A 24,672-nucleotide genomic window follows, 5' to 3' on the forward strand; every position below is an offset into this window, starting at 1 on the left:
CGCTCGACAGCCTCCCCCACATCCTCACATCCTACTCATCCTCATCGCCAGCAACTTCAGAAACATACCCCTCTCCACCTGCCACATCCAGCTACCCTCCCTCATACACCTCATCCTCATGGTCTTCAATATCCTCCTCTTCCTCGTCATCTTCATTCTCTTCCTGCTCTACCTTTAATCAACAACAGCGACAACACCATCTGATCGCCCGTCATCTCTACAGCCCTTCCTTGGACACAAGCAGCAGTATCCTCCAATTCTCGACTCGAACACAAGCCATGTCCTTCTTAATCGATATCCTCCAATCACTCCAATCCGAACCCTGTGGATGTGACCTCGTCCAGGGATGCTTCTGCTCGCCTGAGGGGGTCGAGGACCATTCGGGGATGGCACCATGTTATATCTGTGGAGAGTGGTATGCAGAACAGGTGTACTGTCAGGATGAGGAGACCATGGAGGCCTATAGGGTCGATGGACGGAGGTGGCATGAGCAAGGAGGTGCTTCGCTGAGGCATTCAGTCGCGGAGGCGAGGGTGAGAAGATGGTTGGATCAGGTCGTTGTACCACCACAGCAGTATTGGATGAGCGAGACGGCTGTTGAGAGGGAGGAGGAGGAGCCCAGGAGGAAGCCGATCATGAGGAGATGCGCGACCACACCGGCAAGTTTCTTGATCCCACAGGAGATTCTCGACCCTAGCTGTCGATCACCAGGCTTCCGGATCAAGAGCAGTGCGAGTGCAGCTGCTGCGGTCGAGACCCCCATGTCGTCTGCGAGCAATGAGAGCAGTGAGCGTGAGCACGCGGAAGAAGGAACGAGCAGTAGTAACAGCAGTAGCAGTGGAGCTCGATTTAACTTCAGCTTCACCTCGGAGAGGTTCAGGCACGCGATCCGGGAGTCGATAGAAGGTTCGACTTCTCAGGCACAGGTTCAGGCTCAGGTCCAGGTTCAGGTTCACGACCACGAGCCTATCGATGACGAGGACCTGTCACAGCCCGAGGATGAGACATGTGGTATTAGGCAGGCCGAGGCGGAGACACAAACTGCGGCCAAGTACGAATTCCAGCATCCCGCGGCCATCGATCATCCTGAGCAACACCAGCAACCGCAGCAGCAGCAGCAGCAGCAAGACGAGCCCGAACCTGAGCCCTCGCTCGTGCCAACGATGTTGACAATGGTGGCAAGGGAGGTAGCACCAGCGCGTCATTGTCCATGGGAGGCAGAGGTTGAGCCTCGCTCGGAGTTTGGAAACCTTGACCACAGCGACGACTGTCTTCCCAAGGAGAAAAAAAGGATCGAGTCCGATCGATTTTCCTGTTCGGCTCAGCCTACGACGCCTACGCCCTCGCCCGTGTACACCTGTGCATTATTGCCACCGTCATCGTCCCAAGAACTATCCCGCGCCCTTGCCCATGCCCAGAGTCTAAACACCACAGCCTCCTTCGGACCTTCCAAAACCGTCAGCGTGTCTCTGTCCAGGAACAGGAACAGGAACAGGAACAACCTGCGGCGCGGATCGATTGCAAGGTTGGCACCGGAAGAGAACAGCACGTTGAGCTCCACAGACGCAACAGAAGCATTAATGGGATCGTCGACATCCTGGGCATCGGCTACGGCCAGCTGGCGGTCCATATCCACGACTTTGACAGCGCTGCTCCTGAGGTTTACTCCAATGCAACATTCTTCAGGGGGATTCTCTCATTGGGTCGTGTAGGATGCTCCCCCTTCTTCAACTGCAATAATAAAATAATAACTTGCAATTGTTCAAAAAGAAAAAAAATTTGCTCTGATGTGGTTTTCGCCCAAACACCAAAAAGGATCGTTCAGTTTATTATGCTGCAAAATGTCCCCCCTCACAGTCTACTTGTAATTTTTTTTGTGATCCTGCTGGGTGAATTTATTATGGGCAGGAGTGAGTGGTCTGGTCTATCGTTACATCATGATCTTGCTGCTGCAGAGGCACCCTGCAACATCCTGGTCACGGGCGCCTTCAAGAACTTGACCAGGAATGCGAACGCAGCAACACGACCGAGGATCACGAACAAGAAGGCCTGTTTGACCAGACGGTAGTAGCTTTCCCATGAACCCACCCTGTTCGCCTGTGTGTTTTTCCTATACAAAAGAAAAAGAAAAAAAAAAAGCATTGTAAGCTATTTGATAGTCATGCATGTGAAAGATCCAAGCATCAATTACTACAAAAAAAAAAAAAAAAAAAAAAAGGGATCTCATCTTACTTTTCAGTTCCTTGCCACGAATGAAACTTCAACAAGGCCCGGACCCAGAAATGCATATCCGCCTGTGAGAACCCCGGCAGGAATCCGGCATCCAAGCGCTTTCTCATCCTCCTCGAATCCCAGACCTTTTGCCGGATATCGACCTGAATCGGCCCGTCCTTCAATTCCAACAGATCCGCCATCATCTGCAATGTCAATCCCCATAGCTTGAGTGGGCGATGATCTGGATCCCACTCTGGTTCGAAATCAATGATGGTTTTGCTTGTCGCTGTTGGTGAGGACGGTCCTGACCCTGATCCTGACCCGTGTTTGGGAATATCCGTCGCTCTGTTGGTATCCTGATGTGTCCGGAGAACAAACTCGGGTTTATAGGGCATCTCGATGGAGTGCAGGGACATGGTTCCGAAGAGACCACGGAGGAAGGTGCGGGAGAGACGCGGGGTGAGCTTGCTGGAGAGGTTGATGGTCATGGGGGTCCATTGGGGCTTCTCGAGACGGTCGAGGAAGAGCGAGAGCGGCTGCCAGTGCACAGAGGCGACTTCATCCGGCTGGGGCTTCAATGGGGGCGTTGAGGGCGACAGCTGGATGTAGACTGGAGTTGAAGGAAGGGCTTTAGTCAGAGGATTTCATGTGCAAGACCCCGGAACGCAGAGAACCTTATGTTGGCAAATAATTCATCCCCTCCCTGCAGCCAAGGCAGAACATGAAAAAAAAAAAAAAAAAAAAAGCTCCATCTTCGGCTGGTGGATAGACAGACAGACAGACAGACATACACACGCAGACATCCGTGCCGGATACAGGTCGCAGAGGAAAAAGAGAGTCGAGGGATCAATTGATTGAAAAACCACCAACAAAACGTACCGAAGGGCGAAAGAACCATCAAGAAGACCCTTCCGAAGGATGTCCAAAGCTCCCGATCGTCCAATGCGCCCAAGCACCGGAACTGAGTCAGATCCGACAGATCGAGACCAATCTCCTCGAGTGTCTCCCTAGCGGCGGTCTCTTGGTCATCCTCGTCCGCCTCCTCACGCTTGCCTCCCGGCAGGGCCACATGGCCACTCCACCGATCTGTCTTGCGGGTCGCTCGTTCGATAAAGAGGACCTCGGGGACTCCTGTACGGACCCAGTCCTGGTCAAAGAACTCGTCAAGCGATTCAGGGTTCTCGATGGCCTGGATCGGGCGAAGCTGTTGCTGTTGGCTATGTTGCTGATGCTGTTTGGAGGGCTGGATGGTAGGGGGGTGGTGGGAGGCGTTGTATTGGGGGTATCGGTTGTGGTCTGGGCGGACACGGATGATGATCGCGACGGAGGCACGGCGGTACTTGGGGCCCCGAGATTTGATCTTTCGGGGAGGGCCCAGGGAGTCGATTATGGTTGTAAGCGCCGACAGTTCTCTTGACATGTTTGTTGGTGTGGACGGCGGGGAGGGGAGGGGGAGGGGAAGGGAGAGAGAGGGGGATGGGCGATGGGTGATGAGAGTGGGATTTGTTGAGGAGGAGCGGTGGGTAAGGTGATGACCAAGAAGTAGAATCTCAGCCTGTGTTTGTTCACTTCAGCAGGCAGGGGACAAAACTATGTCTGGTTGGCTGGTACAGCTCCTCCTCCTCCTGTCCCCGTCCCTCCGTGGAGGGCACACGATACACTTTGGCCAGACTTCAAGCCCGTCAGCCAACCCGCCCCGACCGCGGGGACCGCGCGGGGGGAACGGCAGTGGAGAACCGGGCGGGGAGCCGGTCGGGTGGGGACTCTTTTTTTTTTTTTTTTCTCAGGCACTAAGTAACATCACGTGCTGATCTGCCAGTAGGGGGATGCAATTCACACATGTGCACAGCGGGAACGGGTGATGACATGGATGGTGTGCGTTGTGCAGGACTATTCCATCGGATATACATACCGGATACACATCGACACATGGACATCGTTTTATACCCATGCCTTCGATAGACAGTGGGTGCGTGTATGTAATCGCTGCAGTCGACACTAGGAGATTATCATATTGCCCCGAGACATTGTTGACCCCTGCACCCCCGATAGTCAGATTGTCGTTTATGCTCCGAGTTCCTGAACGAACTTTGCCACGCACGGCCCTGGTTTCGCACTTGGACCGATCCTACTCCCATTCTACTCCATGCAATTAGCCTCCTGTGCAATCTCATTATTCGTTCTTCACTTCGATGCTTGCTTCGACTCTATAATCCTTCCACTAGTGTATTTATCTACCCCAACCGTTAGACTACAGCAAGCTTGTCCACCAGAGGTGTACACCATGAAGCGACACAAGGAACCAAACAAGCATGCAAGCATGCAAGTATGCAAACCTGCAAGGATGAGAAGAGAGAGCGTTTTCTCCTTCACGCTCTCGCAGCATGCGCTCCTGATGTTCTTCTCCTAGACTATGCCTAACTTGAGCTATCCATATATTATATCTGCTTTTTTGTCCACAGATGGGAGATAGTGCTCCGTTTTTTTTTTTTTTTTTTTTTGTCCATCTGCTATGGTCTTCTCCGTCTGTGTAAGGGACCACGTTACAAGGTATTTAGATGTAGGCGCAGGCTAAGATGAGACTTTGGAGAAAACAAGAACAAACGGCACGACATATTAATGGCATTGCTGCGTATTTAATTGCTTGCAAGGGTTTGCTTCGGCGCATGGTCTAAGTACCCAGACTGACCCTGTTCCTCCTTTGAATTGTCATGCCTTGTCTTTGTCTTTGTCCTTGTCCTTGTCGTTGTCGTTGTCGTGGTCTTTGTCTTGCCCTCTTGCCCTTGTGTTTTGTGGAGAGAGCCCTACCCAGTCTACTCTTGTACAGGAATGAGATGAGCAGGAGAAACGAATGATATTTTTATTACAGCAATGGAGATGACTCTTTTGGTCTACAGATTCATAATTCAAATATACATCGCTTTTACACGGGGGGGGGGCTATCTGAGTATGTAGCCCGTGGTGACCCTTGGCCATGCCCCATCATCATGATTTCACGAGATGTATAAATATCTCACCGCTGCATGCCAGACAGACACGTACACGTACCTACATTGACACGACCCGTCTGCAACATCTTCTGTTGAAGAGCAGGTGTGGATGTCCAGCGAGAAAACAAATTGAAATTACAATGCCCGAAGGCGGTGAGCACTTTCTTTGGTTTCTTACACGGTGCTACTGCGAGAGTCAGAGTCAGAGGACTGGATCGATAATTATTGTGAATCAAACTTTCTTGGTTCATAAGCATTCTTTCCTCAGTCTTATCGCACGCAACACACTACACACACCACACCTTATTGTTATTATTATTACGCCCCATACTCCCCCTTCCGCCCATCTGGCTCCCCCCTCCCTCTTCCCCCCACCTCCTTCTCTTCTTCATCCCGCTCTTCATCACCTCTCATCCCACGTTTCCCCATCACATCCACTTTAGTTCACTCCACTTTCACTTCCACTTCCACAAACACGCATACACACATACACACTCAGCATAGGCACTCTTTACACAGCACACAGACCCATCCACACACACATACATACACACACACGCACGCACACACACACACACACACAAACACGCATCCCTCTGACTCTCACACCCTCGCCGTAGGGCACGTTCCTTTACTTGGATCGGGCACTTTTCCCTCCTTTGCTTCGCTTCCTCCGCTTCCTCTTGCTTTGCTCCCACTTCCACTTCCACTTCCACTTTCACTCTCACTTCCCTCCTTTACTTTTCCTTCAGTCCCCAACTGACGCTTCCTCTCTCACTCCTACTCTTGCTCGCCTCCTTCCTTCCCTCCCGCCTACACACTTCCACACTTGCTTGACGCACCGCAACAGGGGACTGGCCCGTTGATGGAATTGGTTTATGACACCGTCCTGAATAGCAACAGCAACAACTCCCATACAGACAAAGGCATGCTTGCCCACCACGAGGACCACCACAACATGCATTCGGACGACACAGAGACCGTCGTCTCCTCTGCAGAGACCCTCCACGACAACGACCCACACAGCCACGACGACTCTCTCGTCAAGAACAAACACCTCTCCCACGTCTCTGCAGACTCTGTGGCCACGACCGAGTTTGACGACGACGAGGACGATCGTCGTCTGAGGGAACACCACCGTCGTAGCAATTCCGGGTCCGACTCGCTTTACTCTGTTGTCACAGAGGCAACCGAACCACACTCAAACTACAAGTCGCCAACTACAGCAACAACAGCAACACCAATACCAGCAGTAACAGTTGCAAAAACAGACACAGCAACATCCAGCCCACTATTGCGTATTTCACAAGGAGAGCAACTCGACCCTTGGGGATCAAATCCATACGACCAGGAGGACCTCGCCAGCACACTGCGCTTCAAAAGATCCGACAGTGACGAGGATGATGGCCCGATGCATGATAGCGTCACTGGCTTGGCATTGACCACCCCCAGCAGCAGCACAGCGCCCACTGCATCCCTATCATCACTTGCCGCAGGCACAGGTGCAGGAATTGGTACCGATACGCTTGCACGTCTCGATCATGAGTTCGAAATGTTGACTAAGGGTCAGGCAATTCAGATTACGACTGCATCCAACCCCCTCGCTTTCGACTTTGACAGAGAACAACTGGACGATCCCCGTGGGATCATAGAACGGTCAATCCCAGACAAGGAGAAAAAGATAAAGATGTCCAAGCTTTTTTCGCGAGCCTCGTCAAACGGAGACATGAACAGGGTCGCAGACATGCTCGACAACTTTCGCGACTGGATCGACCTCGAAGCACAGGACGAAGACGGCACCACTCCACTCATCTATGCTGCCTGCTTTGGCCACACCGAGATTGCATTCATGCTACTTGAAGCCGGCGCCCAGGTCGATGCCCGAGACAAGTTTGGGTGGACAGCGCTGGTTTGGGCCACGAACAATAAGCACGAGAACATTGTTCGGCTCCTTCTGGAAATGGGCGCATCTACATCTGCACAAACCGCCAAGGGTCACACCATCGTCGACTTTTTGCGCCATGACCCCAACGACAATACGAAAATTGTACAAATTTTCCAGGAACCTGGCAGACGAGACAGTGTTTCGAGCAATGGATCCCTCTTCCGCACCAACAACTCGTCCCTGGGCGACGACCTTTTTTACCAGAGCGGCATTGAAGGGTTTGAGGAGATCATGGCGGAGAACGAGCGGCGATACCGCATGGCGATGGAGAGTGCCAATGCGTTTGAAGTCGACATGGCGGATCTATCTTTGGCTGATCAGGTGCGTATTGGTGCTGCAAATCTTTATCGTTGGGAAACTGTTTCTTTTTTGTTGTCTTTCTTTCTTCACGCACAAGTGCTGTGCGACATTGGGCGGTGTCAGTTGTTCTATGCCCGCAGCCCCCTCTTTTTTTTTTTTTCTGTGATGCATGGATGCATGTGTTCCTGTTATGTTATTATATTTTATTTTGCTTTACTTTATTTTATTGTATTGTTTATTTTATTGACTGGCTCGGCAATACTTTTTTGAGGAACCCCTGGATGAGGTTCGACTCATTTCTGTGGCAGGACAACAACAGTCAAGATCCGAATCAAAAGAAGCGTGGGCGCTGTTCTCTATTTTTGAAAAGAAACGAGAGTGCGGAAAGGGGAGGTGGAGTAGAGGCTGTTTAAGAGCAGAAGAGCCAGGGAGGGGAGCGCGGCATTGCAGGGCAATTGTCCATTGTCTGCCGTATCCTCGAAATGCACACATGTTCAGCATGCACTCCTTTTTTTATTTTTTTTTATTTTATTTTTTATTTACGCCCACGGATGAGTGCTAACCATTCCTTCCGTTCTTATATCCCATGTGGCAATGACAACAGCCGGAACTGGACGACGAAGGAGAGTTCGACTGGGAGCGCTGTCTGCCCGATCAGATGTTCGTCTTCTCGAGCAAGGATATCAAACATATCATCGAGACCACTGTCACGGCCATGGAGCCTGGACGCTCGCGTGCCCATAGACCCATCCCCGCATATGTACTCTTCCTCGCTGCAAGATTCGCTCACTACTTCAGCTCACAGGAATTGCTGGATGAGCTGCTCGAGGCTACTTCAGCAAGCATTCATACTGTCACGAAGGTACACACATCCACACACAAAGGAGCAATCTAGATTACTTTCTATTTTGTTTTGGGAACTCGCCGATCACGCGAAGCTAACAGCGTTAGCCTAAATTCCAAAATAGAACAAACCTGAGGACATGACATTGACAGCTTACTGGATCTCCAACACCAGTGTCCTGCTTCACTTCTTGCGCAAGGATCCTGGACTCAGCCAGGCGTCTGCACTCCATCAGCTGAAGATCGAGGCGATGTTGCTGGACATGATCCAGATGATTGTCTTGGATGCCGAGAGACGTATTGAGCGGATCCTGGAGCCAGCCATGCTGGACCATGACACGATCGTGGGCATGGACGAGGTCAAGTTCCAGTCAGACTGGGCGTTCCTCTGGAGGGGTAGCATGAGCAAAGCATCGACAAAGGGCAACGGCAACAGCAACAACAACACTGTCAGCAAGAGATCGAGCTCATCGCTCTCGCCCAACCCAGGATCCGCCGCCACGTTTGGGGATTCGACCTCGAACCCCAACTCGACTTCGCCCTCAGCAAAGCCCCGACCATTGACCAGGACCTCTTCACAATCCATGCTCCCTCTTACCAAGCGGCCACCATCCCCACGCCAGCGTCGCATCTCGCCAAGGACGATCACCACGATGCTGTCGTCTCTGCTGTTTGTGATGCAGACCTATGATATCCACCCAGATATCATCCATTACGTGATTGCTCAGCTTCTGCATTATGTCTCGAACGAGGTCTTCAACCGTATGATGGCCAACAAGAAGATGCTGTCCCGGTCCAAGGCTCTTCAGACCCGACTGAATCTCTCGATCCTCGAGGACTGGATCCGCATGAACCACTTGCCAGCCAAGCTGATGGACCAGTTTGAGCCATTGATCCAGTTGCTGCAGCTGCTGCAGGTCCTGTCGCTGCAGGAGGACTTTGCTACATGGATCGAGACTCTCAAGAAGCTGGAGCTCTTGAACCCAATACAGGTCAAGCGTGTGGTGAGCGCATACCGATTCGAAGTGAATGAACCCAGGTTGAACGAGGAGATCACACAGTATGTGCTTCAGGTGGCCTCGGACACAGAGAAGATGGTCAGGCGGCAGATGATGGACCGGAAACGGGAGCGGCCATTGACGATGATGTCTTTGGTCGATCCAGAGACGGCCAGCAAAAAGTCCATGAGTAGACCCTCGGGCGAGGACGGTTCTGGATCGAAATCGAGGACGAGCGTATCGGGACCGACATCACCTCCGCCGCCACCAGCACCACCTGTCTTGTTGACCGAGTCAGAAAAGGCGAGGGCGAAGCAGCGTCAGCGCGACCAGGAGGAGGAGGCGGCGTTGCTGTCGGAGGCAAGGAACAGTAAGGCGTGGTTGCCGTTTGTGATTCCGGAGAACATGTCGGAGCGTGAAAATGGAGTCGAGCGCGTGTTTGTGCCGTTGATCCCTGAGGAGATGATGTCGCTGCTGGACACCTACTCATCCTCTTGAGGGCGTTAAGAAAAAAAAAAAAAAGTCGTTTGGCGATGTAATAATAATGATTAAAAAAAAAAAAAAAATCAGAACATGCTGTACGGATCTTGGTATCCTTCCTCGCCTTGGAGTGCGTTGGATTTTTTGTGCAAGGTTATCTTCCCCCGCTAGGAGCTGCGTCCACTGCATCTCAAAAAAGAAACATTTTATTGAAAGGGTCCTTATCCATAACCATCTGTTCCATCCTGTCCATAACGAGGAACCCTCTCGAGGAGCGACCTTCGACGTGTAACAAGGGCTATCCCCGCGCGTTCTCGAACGAAACGTCCAAGAATAGAAAGGCTATCCTCATTATCGTCGACGACAGGGTCCAACGTATGAACAGCCTCGGCGCACAGTCGACAATCGATGGGTAGTGCCATATAACAAATGGCTTTGCACCAAAATACGACGTCCACATCAATGTGGAGATCTTCACGTCCATGTCTGCCGTCAAGTATCTCTATAAATATGTGACCAAAGGCCCTGAGAGAGCCAACATGACTGTTGCTCTTGATAATGGCGATGCTCCACAAGATGTGAACGAAACCAATGAATTCCGCGATTCCAGATACGTATCTGCCTGTGAGGCCCCTCTGGAGGATATTCTCCTTCCCACTCCACGGTCACGCACCAAACATCGTGCGATTGCAGGTTCATGTCGAGGACGGACACAATGTCATTTTTAGTGACCAGGGGACCCCAGCGGTGATACTGGCGGAAAAGGACTTTGCCACCAACCTCATGGGGGCGGTTCAGGCTGAATAGTGAGGACCGACAGTACCTGTATTCCGAGATCCCCCAAGCACTACACATGGAGCCAGCGTACGCACCGCTGGAGAGCCCGACGGCGAGGACCCCTCCGACACCATCGGCCGACTGCACTGCAGTACGCGGTCCCAAACTTTGCGAGCAGCGTGGATCGTGATCGTTACTGTTTGCGCCTTTTGCTCCTGCATGTCAGAGGAGCGACCAGCTTTGAATATCTCCGCACGAACCCAGTTCACTGTATATTTAGTTTAATAAGTGTACCTCCAGCTCACTATTATATCTTTATACAAATAATGGAGCCACATCTCTTTCTCACTCATTCAATTTCTCCAAAATATCTCAGCACCGAGGCTGCAGGTCACCAAAGTCCTGCGGCCTTGCGCCATCTTTTCGCCATGATTCTACATCTATACAACCCATCTAATCCCCTCGAATTATGGTAAGCGTCCGCTGATGAGCTATCTCAGGACTTCCTGTATGTCGATGGAGATCGCCCGAATGCCGAAGAGGATGCCAGGAGCACTGCACTGTTCCACGTCAACGAGATTTTGAAAGGAGTTGGGGACCAGTCTGGCGGTCTATGAAGAGATGCCTCAAGACTTTCGTAACCTCATCAATCGTCAACCCAACAACGACGAACTCGGACAGCATGCAGAGCTCGACACTGAGGCACTTGCAGCTAAGGCAGCTCGTGTACTTGGATCTCTGCAACGACGATCAAAAAAGCACTGTACGCTGCAATCACAGCAGCGCTGGATAACAAGGACGAAGGTGCGGCAAAGGTGTTCTTTATTGATAGACCAGGAGGAACGGGCAAGTCTTTTTTGTACAACACTTTGATTGCCCACATCCGAGGAAGACTCGAGAAGGACGTGATCGTAGTTGCCTCATCTGGAATTGCTGCTCAGGTCTTGACAGGAGGTCGCTCACACAGCTCACTCGACTTTCAAAATCCCCCCTCTCCAGATCATGGAAAACTCAACGTGCAATATTCCTGTGGAGTCAGGACTGGCAAGGAGGATCCGAGAGGCAGAAGCCATCTTTTGGGATGAGGCACCGATGCACCACCGACATATCTTTGAAGCAGTCGATGCCACATTCCGCGACTGTTAAGCACATGATCTAGCAGTATAAATAGTATCTTGAAGTCAGTGAGAAAGAGATGTGTAAGAGTTTTGTGTGGAAGAGCTGACAAGGTGAGTCTTGGGACAAGAGGATACTGGAGACAAGGAACTTTATGACAGGGACTAGGACTAGATGTCGCATATTTCACTAGAGTTCACTGTATATTTAGTTTAACAAGTGTATCTTCAGCTCACTATTATATTTAATAAAAATAAATACCTAATCGGTGTGGTGTGTGGAGCCACATCTCTTTCTCACTTATTCTGAATCCCAAAAATATCTCACTAGACAAGACTAGACAAGACTAGACAAGACTAGACAAGACTCACTAACTAGCTAGACTAGGCGCGTCCTTTTATAGTTGTCTACAGCTAAGTATTACTAAGCTGGGTCTTACTAATAAAGAGAATGTTCTGGATGGATCTGGCTGTAGGTGGGTATCCACCTAGGCTAACGGGACTCCTAGGCTTTTCTAGAAGAGCCTGAAGCCCTCTGGTCTTGTGCATGTGACCACCGTCCAATCACAGAGATACAAATCTCTGACAAGATGTGTCTCCAAACACGCATCTACACGATATTTATTAATCAACTCTACAGTAATAAAGTACACTGGACTCGGCTGAATATGCAGCAGTATCTTCATTATCACGGTTTCTCAACTGGCGAATCGAATCGAATATGAGCCTCATTCGTATTCGATTCGAATATATTCGATTCGCCCCATGTCGAATAAAAGACTTATTCGATTCGTAATTATTCGATTCGTAATTATTCGATTCGCAAATATTCGATTCGATTCGACCTTATTTGATTATTCATATTCAGGCATATACGTTTGTTATTGAAGGAATAATTGCGAATCGAATAATTGCGAATCGAATAAGTCTTATATTCGACACGGGGCGAATCGAATGACTGCACTATTCGTATTCGAAAAATCGAATCGAATGCGAATCGAATGGCGGATATCGAATATTTGTGAGAAATCGTGTATGTCGGCTTCTCGCGTTGCCAAACACCGAGACAACCTCAAGGTTCTGGTCGAAAATGAAAATGGTGCCAAAGATAGAAAGGAGGGCGTTTAAACCCGAAATATCGTCCGTCTGTAGAAATCTGCTGAACGTCCAATAAAGCTTTTTTTTTTTTTTTCTCGGACCCGTGGCGTGTGCCACGGGCAGTTCTACAAGTCCTGTCCTGAAAGTCATGCATACCCTTTATTTATAATGAACGTGGCAAACCGCAAGATGTATCTTGTGCTTGCATGCATCGAAGGAGCCTAAGATATTCAGGGGCTGCAATGGCCCCTCTTTTTTTTTTTTTTTTGTCTGGACCTATTCAACGATACACAAGCTCGAGAAAAAGCGGTTCGTCTCGCTCCTCGATCGATCTGACCATGTCAAAGGAATTTTCTTTTCAAAACGGGTTTCTGTATGTTGAGAAAAAAAAAAGAGGGGTAGCAACACTTTTTTATTCAGTAAAAAAAAAAAAGATAGAACCCTTCACTCGTAAGGGGAGTTGAGGGGGCTATCCCATCAAAAGTGGAAAGTACGGACGCGCATCATTTCTGGACCATAGACTTTGATGATGTTGGGCAGACAAGCCTTTTCAATCAACCCTGGGGGTCCGCAGAGCACGCCGATCGCATCCGCTGCATGATCCAGATGATCATGGTTATCAAAGGTCGCATATTCTCGGATCATCCGCTCGTCTATATGGCCCTTACACCCCTTCCAGTCTTTGGAAGGTTCGCTAAGCGTCAGGCTATCGAGAACAGTTTAGGTAAACGAGGTGTCAATTCATAAAGAATAAAAAAAAAAAAAAAAAAGTCGGTTACGCAGCTGTGCCTTTTTTTTTTTCTTTTTCTTTTTCATCTGGAAGGGAAGACGACTTACCATATTTTAATACGACCATTGCTTCCCTTTTCCAGCTCAGTGAGCTCTTCCCGCAAAAGAATGTCGTTCTCGGTTCGATTGGCGTAAATCAGCCGCACATCAGTCGGATCCGCGGGATCCTGAGCAATCGCTCGCAACACTTGGTAAATAGGCGTGATACCCGTTCCGCCCGCCATCATGACGATCCGATGGGCTTGTCCAAATAGATAACCATATTGCCAGCGTCCACGACCGACGTACGAAAACGAGCCCAATGGGCCCCGAACATCCACTGTCTTCCCGATCTCGAGAGAATCGAGCAATTGTGATAGGTGGCCGCCCTCTGGGAACTTCTCGTTCGGCTCGTAGATCTTGACAACGAATTCTACGTAGCCCTGGAGATGGTTATCACTGACGGGTGTATACGCACGAACAAAGTGTCGATCGTCCTTGGCGATGCCACGCAAAACGACATGCTTCCCGACCGGCAGACCAAGTTCGATCTGCTCGTTCGACAGCGCAAACCGAAAGAGGCGTGTGTCGTGCGAAATACTCTTCTTCTCAACGAGACGGATGGGTTGCCAGTCAGGCTTTAGAAACATATGAGGACTGGGGTCGTCCGATGACTGGGACGATTTGTGTTCATCAAGCTCGCCTAAAAGATAATTCCCAAAGAGTTCGTGCGTGAAGACGGAATGGATCTCTTTGAAGACCTTTGTGGCATCGGTACCGGTTGCGCTCAAGATGCTGGCTGCACCTCCAGGGTGTTCATCGAGAAAGGCTGAACAGTCGTATACTTTGTTATGCACAATCACCCAAGCATCGCTCGGCCCCGTGTGCTTGGCTACCTCTTGCCTGGTCAGTCGGGCGATACACGGATCCACCAAAACCTTATTGGTGAGCGTCGTCACTTCACTGGGATCGCGCCGAGGAGGCTTCATCCAGCCCTCGGCGTTTTTATCATCTTTATCGCTGATGACAGTGGGGTGCTGAAATCGCATCAAGACCTCATCATGCGATGATGACGATGCGTCGTTGTTGCCTCCACCTTGACTCTGCACAGGCGTCCGTTCAATGTGCGTCTTGATGATGTACCAGGCATTGTGCATCATTCCTGTAAGGTTCCATGTCGTAGCTTGCGGTTGAGTATTGTTATTGATATCCCAGGCACGACATGTGAGCTCCTTACAGTCGATAAAGTCGCCGATCGGAACATCAAGAGTCCATAGACACCAGCACCAGTAACGGTTCCCACCCACTGTCTTCATCTTCTCTTCCGGATGGTCCAGCTGAGCCATGCGCCAGGATTTGCCACCATCCAACGATACCTGGACACGTTTGACCTTGAGACCGGAACCCGAATAGGCGTAACCGCGAACCGCGTATGTGGCGTCCGTATCGAGATCCAGGCACTCATCATGAGCAGGATGGGTAATGACACTCTGGATATTATAATCGTAAATAATGTCGTCTGGGTTGTTCCAGGCATTCAGTGCTTCTGCGGCTACGAAATCGTTGATATTGGGCGGTAGGACATGATTGTCGTGGGAATGGTAATAGTTATCGGACTATGCGACCACATAAAAAAACGGGGCCAATTAGCCAAGTTAACCAAGACTAGTGAATAGCTCCTCTCCCCCAGAAAAAAAAAAAAAAAAATGGGCTGCTCCATGGGTTCAAGTCAACGTTACCTCATTCTCGGAAACAATAATGCGACGCAGCCACTTGACAGTTCGACCGCCAATACATCCCGGTATGATCTAAACATATAAACGGGGCAGGAAGATTCAGTTACAGCTCAAATGGGGGGGGGGGGGGGGGGGGCATTTTCAAGGACTATGCGGCTATAATCACTTACCGATCGAAGGGGATATCCATGATCGGGGGGAAGTCGCTCTCCGTTCATCTCGTAGGCCAAGAGAACGTCAAAATATTCGTTCGTCGCACGTTCGATGGGGATGCTTGTGCCATAATAATCAGAAGAGAGGTGGTCGGCGCCTTCGAAACAGACATATCGTGCCTGTTTGCCATCAGATGAAGATTTAATTCCGCATTTGTGCAGCACATCTGCCAGTCGTACGCCACGCCAAGTGCTGGTTGATATGGCCCCAGAGCCCCAGTGAAAGCCCTTGCCCTTGGAAATCATGTTTTGTTCCTTTCGGCGATTTCCTGAGCATGCAATTGTAACAGGTAGCTCAATAGAAGGCATTGCAGCAATCTCGTCCATGGATAAAGTCATGGGCGTTTCGACAAGACTACAGTGCAGTGCAAGAGACAAAAGAAGGCGTTAGACTTGACATCGGTTGGACCCTGTATGGCGGGGCGTATCTATGGAGGGTTCCTTACCCTGATATCTCCAGTTTGTGTGTTTTCCAGTCCAGCTTGGGCACTGCGCCATGGTTGCGTACGTAGTGTAGCGATGTTGGGGTGAAGAATCCATGTTCCATGAGCTCATGAGTCGTAGGCTCTGCATTGAAGGGGTGGCGGCCTGTAAGACGTATCAAGCGGTGATCGCGGGTGATCCAGTCGTCAGGCGTGTCGCGGTCGCGTTCATCGATAGCCGTCGACGACTGAGAAGATGCGCCTGATGGACCCATGGCAACAGAAAAGAAAGAGAGGACAAGAGTGAGAGAGAGAGGACGAGACTTTGGTGCGAAGATTGCAGACGCTTGCGGGCAAGAGAGGATATCGTCGGAAAAAAAAAAGAAAAAAAGCGAAAAGGAGAGAAAGTGGTGTTGCCGACGTCAGATGGGCCATTGCTTTTTACACACACCCCTAGAGATGTAATGTAGTGTAATCCCCCACATCTGAATACGTTTCATTTGGCGTTTCTTGTCCACGAACTCCACAAGCTAGGCCCAAATAGTCAAAGTTATCAGCCTTGCTCCCACTTCTCTTGGGGCGTCAAAAAAACTTATTTCCGATATTCCGCAAAAGCAAAGGTCGCGAAAGATAATTATGCAGTGATGTCAGCCTTTATTCAAGTGTGTTTTAAACCAGGGGGGGTATCAGTGGTCCAGGACATGGAAGTCTTCTTGGGCAAAGGCCGGTGTAACAACGCAGCTGACGAGAGTCTCGCCACCGACGCTTTGGGCAGCTTGCCACACCCCGCCCGGTACAATGGCCTGTGGTACTTCGCCATCCTCCAGTGACGGACCAAGACGGATTATGGATGGGTTGATGTCAGGCTGCTCATTGCTGCCACCGAGGAGTAGCTCCAAAGGATCGCCGCGATGCCAGAGCCAGAGCTCGTCGGAGCGTACAATGTGCCATTTTGACTTCTCGTTGGGCGCGAGGACAAAGTAGATGGCGCTGGCTGTTGCCCGCGTACCCGAGTACCCCTTTGGATGGAGTTTTTGTGAGGCGGTCCAGGTTTCGCGGAACCAGCCACCCTCTGGGTGTGGAGCTAGGTTGAGGGTAACGGCTAGAGGAGGCGGGTCCTGGGTCTGGTCCACCTTGTGAGGGTGGTCTCGATGGCAGGGGTGCCCGTCGGGGGAACTGGCGCTGTGGTCGTCGGTGGCGCTACTATCAGACATGGTGAAGACGATGAATAGGGGTGAAAGCGAGGGAGCGACATTTGTGCAATGTTAAAAACTAGTGACAGCCAAGTATCGGGTTCATAGCATTACATCATACCAGGTTCATGCTCCAAATTCCCATCCCACTCGTCGTTTCAGACGAGCTCTTCCTAAGGAGACGAGTGAAAAGTGTGCAGGCTACCCAACGCCAACGCGCTGAGCCTGTCTATGCTGGCCGATACCGGAAAAGAAGGAAGCGTTGCGTCGGATGTCAGTGGCCTTGACTCAAACCGACAACGTCCCCTAGCATCGTTATGGCCAATGCCTCCATCCACGGGCGTGCCAAGACGAGGCCAATCTGTTCATAAAATGCGGACGCATCTGTCTCCATTTACACCCCATGTCAACGCTCCTGGCTCTGTCCTTATCAGCGTGAAGACGTGCTTGAGTTTCACGAAATAGGTCATATCAAATTACGAAGGCATCGATCGGCCTTGATCGTTCTTTGGGTCACACACACAACGCCCACATCTTGTATCATGATAATGGTACCGAGGGGTCTTGGTGCTGCGCCCAACGAGTCTTTTGCAATTAGCCACACTTCCTTACCTTATACACGCATGCTCCATTCCTATGCACTATCTTCTGTTTCAAAACCACCTGCATAACTCTACGCCTCCTCCTCCTCCATGCCAAAAGCGCGCCTGAGCCGCTGACGATAAGTACAAGCACTCATTCTAGCGGTCTCTTCAAGTAAGATGTGACGGCATACTGTCCCCATTACAACCCCCATTCCATGTAGCAGAAACAAGACTAACGTGAAGAGCAACAAGGGCTAGGCACTTTGTCCTCATGATCCTCAGACATCCAAATAACAGCGTCGACGATGTTTTAGGGCTACGGACCAGGCGGGTAGCCGCAGTTTAATATGGTCATTCATTGTGAAAAGTGTTCTCCTTGAGTACTTCAGAGGAGGCACTTGGGGGGTGCTGGAGCTACTTCAGGTACCACGTGAACCGACCGAGGAACCTATCTGTCCTTAGCAGAGAGTGTCATGGTTAGACTCGTCGATATGTAGAGTTGCGGAAAACGCGTTAAAAAAAAAAAAAAAAAAGGGTTGCGCCTTCTATCATTGTCCTATTTGACATCTCTGTCCAGAGTTCCCTGGAGGCACTCCAGATGGACTCCCTGCAGGATCAATCAATCGCCTTTCTTGTCCGGTCTATTGCGTCTCACGTTCGGACCATTACGCACCTTCAACAACTCCCTCGATTCGGTCGATGCTACCCCTCCCTGTCGCTTAAGCAGCGCTCTTGTTTCGATCGAGGCTGCTTTTCTCCTCCTCAAGCAACCGTCTCATTTTGGCCGAGTTTGATTGCAGAATTCTATGACTGGCTATTAGCCCAGTTCCAGTGATAAGGACCTGCGAATTTAAAGCGGACACCTACAGTCCTTTTTGTGAAGTAGCCGAACTTTCATAGTAAAAGTTGGGCTATTTCGACTGAATTGAAATATATACACGAGGCTATTCATTTTTTGCAAGGATTTAAGGGATCACATGATGAGTTTATTTCTGGTAAGATTTACGGATCAAGTACCGTGCTGTTTTTCGGTAGCTCGCGTTCTCATCTCCAAGCAACTCAACCACCATCGTCGCCAAATCCGATTCATGCCTGAACTTGAACGATTCGACAGCCTCTGCCTCGACGGAAGAACTCCTCTCTCGCAGGCCGCACCTCTTGGCGATCTTGTTGCGCACTTTCTGCCTAATCTCCTCTGCTATATCTTGTGTGTCCTTTTGGTCCTTATCGAGGGAGAAGTGAATCCTGTCCCCGTCCATAACTGAAGCAATCAATCGTACATAATGCCCCTGGATTTGACTTGTATCCGTGTCCACCACGGGCGGATACAGTGGTGTTTGCTCCTCCACATCTATTGCTTCCTGCTCTAGCTTGTCATTTTGCGCCTTTGAGAGGACCCCCGCTTTGCAAAAACAATGCCTCACAGTTGCGGCCTTGATATGCGACCACACGTACGGAATAAGTGACCATGCCTCGCCGTTAGTAATCTTCTCTCCGATGGCGTACTCCTTTGTGATTGCTTTGTTGCTGAGCATCTCGAGGTATTGTCGTTTGAATACACTGATTATGCCTTGGTCCAAAGGTTGGGTAACGGATGTTGAATTGGGTGGCAGGCGCTCGATCTGAAGATGTCTCCATGTCTCTCCTGCAAGTGGATCGTTGCCACTAGAGTTGCCGCGTCTAGGGTTGCCGTGTGCTCCACATGAGTCGATAAGTAGAAGTCTCCTATTGGTAAGGCTGTCATCTAGAGCGTGAAGCCATGCTTTGAAAAGATCCATGGTCATGTATCCATTTCCATGTCTTATTGAGGTAATAGGGAGCTCAGGGCATGGCTGGATACGTCGAGCAAGATGCGCGCCTAAAATAATAAGCAAAGGGATGGGATAATTAGTTTCTAATTTATTTTTTTCTCTTAGAATAATAATGCGGCACGTTCGAGCACCTACCTATGACTAGCGGTCTCAAAGTCACTATCGTTGCTGCTCGGGCAAGCGAAGATCCAGTGGCGTTGACACAGAAGAGAATCGACACTCGATTCCCGGCTCCCCGCTCTTGTTTGACACCGCTCGTAAGCTCCTCCGTAGTGAACGAGTGAGTGGAGAACTCCCTAAGGTACATGCCAGTCTCATCGCAGTTGTAGATGTCGTCGGGCTCGAAGTCAGAGCATATCTTGCAGATTTCGTCCATCCTTCCCGCAATCGCGTCTTTGTCGACAGATCCCGCTTCTCCTTTGAGGCTGCAGTAGGCGACACTATACTCCTGCGTCATTCTCGAGCGCCACGCTGCCGTAAACGAGACTGTTCGACCGAGAGGAATATCATCGGGTTCACAAATGTCGTCCATGAGAATGTGAAAAATGGAGTTGGCTGCAGCCTGGAGTTGACGGCCACTGACAATGCCGTTGCTCTTTCGAGCCTCCAACAACCACTCATAGACAGTCTTGTCCAAGATGTTTTGTACCAAGTCGACTGGATTGCTGGATAGCGTACATTTGTCGCCTCGACCATGCGCCACATCAAACTGGATTTTGTCGAAATCCATGTTCCATTTTGCGATCGACTTTCCTGGGATTGGCAGCCCCACAGACCTATGAAAATTGTTTGCTGTAACTCTCTTCTGGGGTTTATCGACGTTGATAGTTTCCTTGAGGTAACGAAAGATCTCAACCAGCTCCATCCGATGCCTCAAAGTGTATCCTTCGCCCCTATGGAGTTTTGAATAGGTAGGTTGTGGAGGTTGTTGAGGATGTTGGGGTTGCTGAGGTTGGTTTGCGATGGATTTGTTGGTTCGAGCCCGTGCTGCAGCCAACAGCGCATGATACTGCAGCGCACGCGCTTCATCCGTTTGTGTGGAGGCCCCGTTATGGAGCAAGGCCTCGCGAACGAGTGGGATGTCGTTTGTTTTTTGGCATATGGGAAAAAAGTGAGAGTGAGAATGACACGCATTTTTGATGTAGTCATGAGCGTAAAGATTGCAGGGAAATAATGTATTTCAGCCATCACAAAAAAATGAATAGCCTCGTGTATATATTTCAATTCAGTCGAAATAGCCCAACTTTTACTATGAAAGTTCGGCTATTTCACAAAAAGGACTGTAGGATGCTTTACACCCTATCGATCTGAGGTGAACAATTCTGTTTATTCAACGCACATTGCTTTTGAGAGGAGCGTATATGTACAATTGCAAGGGGGAAAAAAAAAAATGAAAATGAAAAAGAAAAAGACAAATAGAAAAAAATGGGAATAAAAACAGAAAACAAAGTACTACACAATGATCTTCAACCCAGGCCGTTGTTGCGCCAATGCCCACTCCTTGCCCTTCTTAAGTGCATCCATCTTTCTTGCCAGCTCGCCCGACTGAGTGGGGTTGGGAAGCGATTCCCAAGATTTCGTCGATCCACCAATGACGTTCGTGTTCTCCGCCGTATCCGACTGCTCCTGCGCCTCTGCTTGGGGCGCTGATTGAAGTGCAGGCGACATTGAAACATCCTCCCCAGGACCAGCCTGATCGCCAGAAACCAAAGTCTGCTCTGGGACGGGTGCACTCAAATCGCCTGTGCCGATACCGGAGCAACTGCTAATGTTCAATTTCGTCATATTGGCACAGCCATTCAAAACCTCTCGTACTCCGCGCTCCGTCACTCGCACACATCCACGAATTTCGAGTTCACGAAGAGAATGTCTACCGGGCTCAAGGGCATCGAACCGAGCCAGCTGGTACAAACTCGCATCCGAGACAGCCGATCCGCAAAATGACAGGTCCAACTTCTTCAAAAATGAACAGCTTCCACACATCGCCTCGACCGCCACGTCCGTGAGTGCACAGCAGAATGAGAGCGAAACGACCTCGATGCGTGGCATGTTTGGTGCAAGCGCTATAATGGCATCGTCTGTCAGGAAGGTACAGTCCGAGAGGTGCAGCTCACGCAGTTGTGGGAAACAGGGCTCCACCAGAGGATTGTATCCTTCATGAGTTGGGATCTCGACGTCATTGCCATGGCCGTTGGTCATGATGTCCTCATGAACGGCCCCTTTGCTCTCCAGATCCAGGGACATGAACGCCTCAGATGTAATGGTGGTGCAGCGTTGAAGGTTCAGGTACTCGAGTTGCTTGGAGCCATACAGCGACAGATGAATGAAACTCCTGTCCGTCAGGTTCTTGCAGTAGGATAGATTCAGGCGCGCGAGCAGTGGGCAACCCTTCGGTCCAGGTGCAGCTGCTTGTGAAGCTGTGGTGGCGGGCTGTTTCGATGGTAATTCGGCAGTGTGGTTGGGGGGCTCAATATCCATTGTCGTCTGTGTCTCCTGCGCAGATTCCGTTTCGATCGATGGTCGATGCTTCAATTGAACCTGGGCCTCATCCATGGATGTGTCAGCAGATAAAGGGTCCTGTTCAACCATGTCCTTCAGTTCGGGATGTGCTACAGCCTGAGGCCCAAGAACAGCATCAACGAGTCCCTCCTTCGGGAGAACATTGGCGACTGTCATTGCTTCTTTGGGATAAAGCCCAAAAATGGTCTCGTCTCCAAGTTTTCTGCAGTTCGAGAAGTCGATCGACCGAAGTTGTGAGCAATGCACACCTAATAAGCGAAAGCCAGCATCTGTGACATTCCAGCAGCTGTGGAGATCCAGATCCTGTACTGCCGGCATATGGGTTGCCAGCATAGCAAGGCCCTTGTCCGATATCAAGAAGCAGTCGCGAAGGGAGATTCGAGTGGTGCGTGTGGGGTTTCGGCTCAAAATTGTGTCGCAAAGTTCCTTCAGCAGTGTATCCGTGACAATCTTTTTGTGCTTGGACAGGTCGACGTCCCGCAGGATGCTATTGTGCTCGAGAATCAGCTTGTTCCAGCTCTTGCAGACGCTCCTGACCCTCAAGAGGCGGTTTAGCGGAAGTCCGTTCAAAATCTGGATGACAATGGACTCATCAAGGTCCTGGAACGTCGCCGGTCCAGTCAGTTTTTTGATAGGTGACTTGTTGACGAAGGGGATGCGCGACGAACGCTTCGCCTGTGCTGATTTCTCGGCAGCATCCTTCTTTTGAGTATCGTCTGTTGCTGCGGTTGGCAGGAGTGAGGTGGCCATGGCACTGGCTGTTGCTGGGGCATGTGTCGTACTGATGGATGCCTTGGCTTCGGCGGACTCTGCAAGTTTCAAAAGGTCCTGTTGCGTCCACACAGCCACACTGGCACGGCGTCTCTTTGGATTGCTCTGTTGAAGTCCCCTGATTGTTGGGTTGCGACTCGTGGGCGGTTCTTGTTGATTCTCCAGAGTGGGTGCGGTGCCCATGTCCTGATCGAAGAACGACTCTTTTGAGACTGGCTGAGATTCCTGTGCATGCGCTGGTGCTAATGCGTGTTCATTGAATGGGCCTCCTTCCAGATCTGTTGGAGGCGATGTCGTCGCAGGTGGCGAGGCTGTGATACGATTCCCCAGAAGGTATTCGTCCATGGGAGCCATTGGAAGCACGCTGATAGCTATAAGGTACGTTATACAGAGAATGGCCGTTAATAAAACGATGGCGTTTTTGTTTTGGGTCTCCAAACCAGCTGCGATTGAACCTTCCGATGAATAAAGCCCGTCTTACCTGCAGGATGGCCGGCTTCGATTGGATGGATCGACATAGGTGACAGCTTAGGTGACAGTCTGGGAGGAGAGCCCTGCTGGTCCGTGCCTTGCATTGCTGATACAGCTGCGACATTGCCCTCTTTGCTCTGCAAAATAGGGACTGACAGTCTCCGGGGCACATTCAGCGATTCGTAGTTCAGCTCAGCCTCCATACCCTGGAGCGACTCATCGTCATCCGTCGCTTGCTCACGCTTCTGCTGGCTGTTTTTGATTAACCAGTTTTGGTACAGGCGATGGCCTTCTGCCGTGATGGTCTCGGCCGCACCGGGGACGGCCTCAAAGACAGCCTCCAGATTGTCCTTCGTCAGCACAAAAACCTCAACCTGCGAGACAGCCTTGACATTCGCAATGCGAGGCACATCCAGTAGCACTGCGATCTCCCCAAAGAACTGTCCGTCATGGAATCGTGCTAGTACCCGCAGGTTGTCGTCCGACAGGATCTCGACCACTCCTGAGGCGATAAAGAACATTTCCCGACCGATCTCCCCACGGCGGATGATAGACTCGCCCAGGTTGTACGTTCGTGGCTCGACCTTCAGCGAGAGTAAGTGGATCACTTCTGTGGAGCAACTTTGAAATAGTGGCACCTACGGCATGCAGGGTCACACGAGGTAAAACAGAAGTCAGCCAACAAAATGACACATACGCACGATCCCACCATCCCTCATGTCCCATTGGATGACTCACTCACCTTGCGGATAGCGCTGTGTACATCACTTTTAGCAAAGCTGTCCGACCTCGAATCGTCCTGGCATTCATCAGGGGTACCCGAGCCTCCATCCAGGGTCCGTCTTGCCGAGATGGACTTGCGCCTCTTGAGATACATCTGGTAACGCTCCTGCGTCTGATATCCGATCGCCTTTGCCATCTCTGGGGACTGCTCCATTGCCTTGACAAGATCATCTCCAGAGAGGATGGCAATCGTGCAACGGTTTTTGGCCAGGACATCCATCGACCGTGGGACTCTGTACAAAACGCCAACATCTCCGAAAAAATTGTTTTCCTTGATTTCATAATACGTGGCCTCGTTATCATGCGACACCACCTTGACCGCTCCTCGAAGCAAGTAGAACATGGCGCTTGATTGCTCAGAACGGCGGATGATATGGTCCTGTGGATGATAGTGTCGAATGTGCATTCTAGATGCGAGCTGATGGATTCCTGCGGGAGTGCAGCCCCGAAACAGTGGATGCTCTGCCAAGGACTGTGAGAGCTTCGGTGGAAGGGTCGCACCAGCAGACGATTGTGTGGGTGACGAAGGTGGAGAGGAGAGGCCTGCGAGCCCGTTCGTGCGTGTCAATAGCTCGCGTTGGTGTGGGGGCAGAAGTACGGACTGACGGTTGAAGGAGTCACGCCTGTTGCTCTTTACCGGA

General features: G+C 50.6%; 9 protein-coding genes across 9 annotated transcripts; 5 read left to right on the top strand and 4 right to left on the bottom strand.

The window, feature by feature from the left end:
- Positions 1 to 1,125: 1,125 nt before the first annotated feature.
- Positions 1,126 to 1,770, top strand: BC939DRAFT_441000 (uncharacterized protein). Its single transcript, XM_051554161.1, has one exon. The coding sequence runs from the start codon at positions 1,164 to 1,166 to the stop codon at positions 1,710 to 1,712; it is 549 nt and encodes a 182-aa protein (XP_051415610.1). The 5' UTR covers positions 1,126 to 1,163; the 3' UTR covers positions 1,713 to 1,770.
- Positions 1,771 to 1,914: 144 nt separating this feature from the next.
- On the bottom strand, positions 1,915 to 3,815 carry BC939DRAFT_10548 (uncharacterized protein). Its single transcript, XM_051549876.1, has 3 exons — positions 3,094 to 3,815; positions 2,233 to 2,824; positions 1,915 to 2,110 (listed from the first exon to the last, which is right to left on the bottom strand). Exons 1-3 carry the CDS (start codon positions 3,632 to 3,634, stop codon positions 1,936 to 1,938), a joined length of 1,308 nt encoding a protein of 435 aa, XP_051415611.1. The 5' UTR covers positions 3,635 to 3,815; the 3' UTR covers positions 1,915 to 1,935.
- A 153-nt stretch (positions 3,816 to 3,968) lies between these two features.
- Positions 3,969 to 4,715, top strand: BC939DRAFT_441004 (uncharacterized protein). Its single transcript, XM_051554162.1, has one exon. It carries the CDS (start codon positions 4,361 to 4,363, stop codon positions 4,622 to 4,624), a length of 264 nt encoding a protein of 87 aa, XP_051415612.1. The 5' UTR covers positions 3,969 to 4,360; the 3' UTR covers positions 4,625 to 4,715.
- Position 4,716: 1 nt separating this feature from the next.
- BC939DRAFT_10595 (uncharacterized protein) lies at positions 4,717 to 5,868 on the top strand. The gene is made up of 3 exons (XM_051549882.1): positions 4,717 to 4,764; positions 5,027 to 5,750; positions 5,771 to 5,868. The coding sequence occupies exon 2, from the start codon at positions 5,189 to 5,191 to the stop codon at positions 5,645 to 5,647; it is 459 nt and encodes a 152-aa protein (XP_051415613.1). The 5' UTR covers positions 4,717 to 4,764; positions 5,027 to 5,188; the 3' UTR covers positions 5,648 to 5,750; positions 5,771 to 5,868.
- Positions 5,869 to 6,756: 888 nt separating this feature from the next.
- Positions 6,757 to 9,788, top strand: BC939DRAFT_393354 (uncharacterized protein; the record flags this gene model as incomplete). The annotated part of the gene is made up of 5 exons (XM_051552085.1): positions 6,757 to 7,285; positions 8,073 to 8,311; positions 8,418 to 8,741; positions 8,916 to 9,446; positions 9,615 to 9,788. 5 exons carry the CDS (start codon positions 6,757 to 6,759, stop codon positions 9,786 to 9,788), a joined length of 1,797 nt encoding a protein of 598 aa, XP_051415614.1.
- Positions 9,789 to 10,252: 464 nt separating this feature from the next.
- Positions 10,253 to 10,737, top strand: BC939DRAFT_500028 (uncharacterized protein; the record flags this gene model as incomplete). The annotated part of the gene is made up of 2 exons (XM_051560001.1): positions 10,253 to 10,434; positions 10,536 to 10,737. The coding sequence occupies 2 exons, from the start codon at positions 10,253 to 10,255 to the stop codon at positions 10,735 to 10,737; spliced, it is 384 nt and encodes a 127-aa protein (XP_051415615.1).
- A 2,468-nt stretch (positions 10,738 to 13,205) lies between these two features.
- BC939DRAFT_420321 (uncharacterized protein) lies at positions 13,206 to 16,311 on the bottom strand. Its single transcript, XM_051553074.1, has 5 exons — positions 15,923 to 16,311; positions 15,435 to 15,831; positions 15,268 to 15,336; positions 13,598 to 15,144; positions 13,206 to 13,466 (listed from the first exon to the last, which is right to left on the bottom strand). Exons 1-5 carry the CDS (start codon positions 16,171 to 16,173, stop codon positions 13,238 to 13,240), a joined length of 2,493 nt encoding a protein of 830 aa, XP_051415616.1. The 5' UTR covers positions 16,174 to 16,311; the 3' UTR covers positions 13,206 to 13,237.
- Positions 16,312 to 16,550: 239 nt separating this feature from the next.
- Positions 16,551 to 17,129, bottom strand: BC939DRAFT_441014 (RmlC-like cupin domain-containing protein). Its single transcript, XM_051554163.1, has one exon. The coding sequence runs from the start codon at positions 17,110 to 17,112 to the stop codon at positions 16,585 to 16,587; it is 528 nt and encodes a 175-aa protein (XP_051415617.1). The 5' UTR covers positions 17,113 to 17,129; the 3' UTR covers positions 16,551 to 16,584.
- A 3,719-nt stretch (positions 17,130 to 20,848) lies between these two features.
- BC939DRAFT_10632 (uncharacterized protein) lies at positions 20,849 to 24,155 on the bottom strand. The gene is made up of 3 exons (XM_051549888.1): positions 23,987 to 24,155; positions 23,259 to 23,886; positions 20,849 to 23,148 (listed from the first exon to the last, which is right to left on the bottom strand). The coding sequence occupies exons 2-3, from the start codon at positions 23,767 to 23,769 to the stop codon at positions 20,939 to 20,941; spliced, it is 2,721 nt and encodes a 906-aa protein (XP_051415618.1). The 5' UTR covers positions 23,770 to 23,886; positions 23,987 to 24,155; the 3' UTR covers positions 20,849 to 20,938.
- Between the last annotated feature and the right edge of the window lie 517 nt (positions 24,156 to 24,672).

This window comes from Gamsiella multidivaricata, assembly GCF_025024155.1.
Source record: "Gamsiella multidivaricata strain RSA 2152 chromosome Unknown BC939scaffold_10, whole genome shotgun sequence".
NCBI lineage: Eukaryota > Fungi > Mortierellomycota > Mortierellomycetes > Mortierellales > Mortierellaceae > Gamsiella > Gamsiella multidivaricata.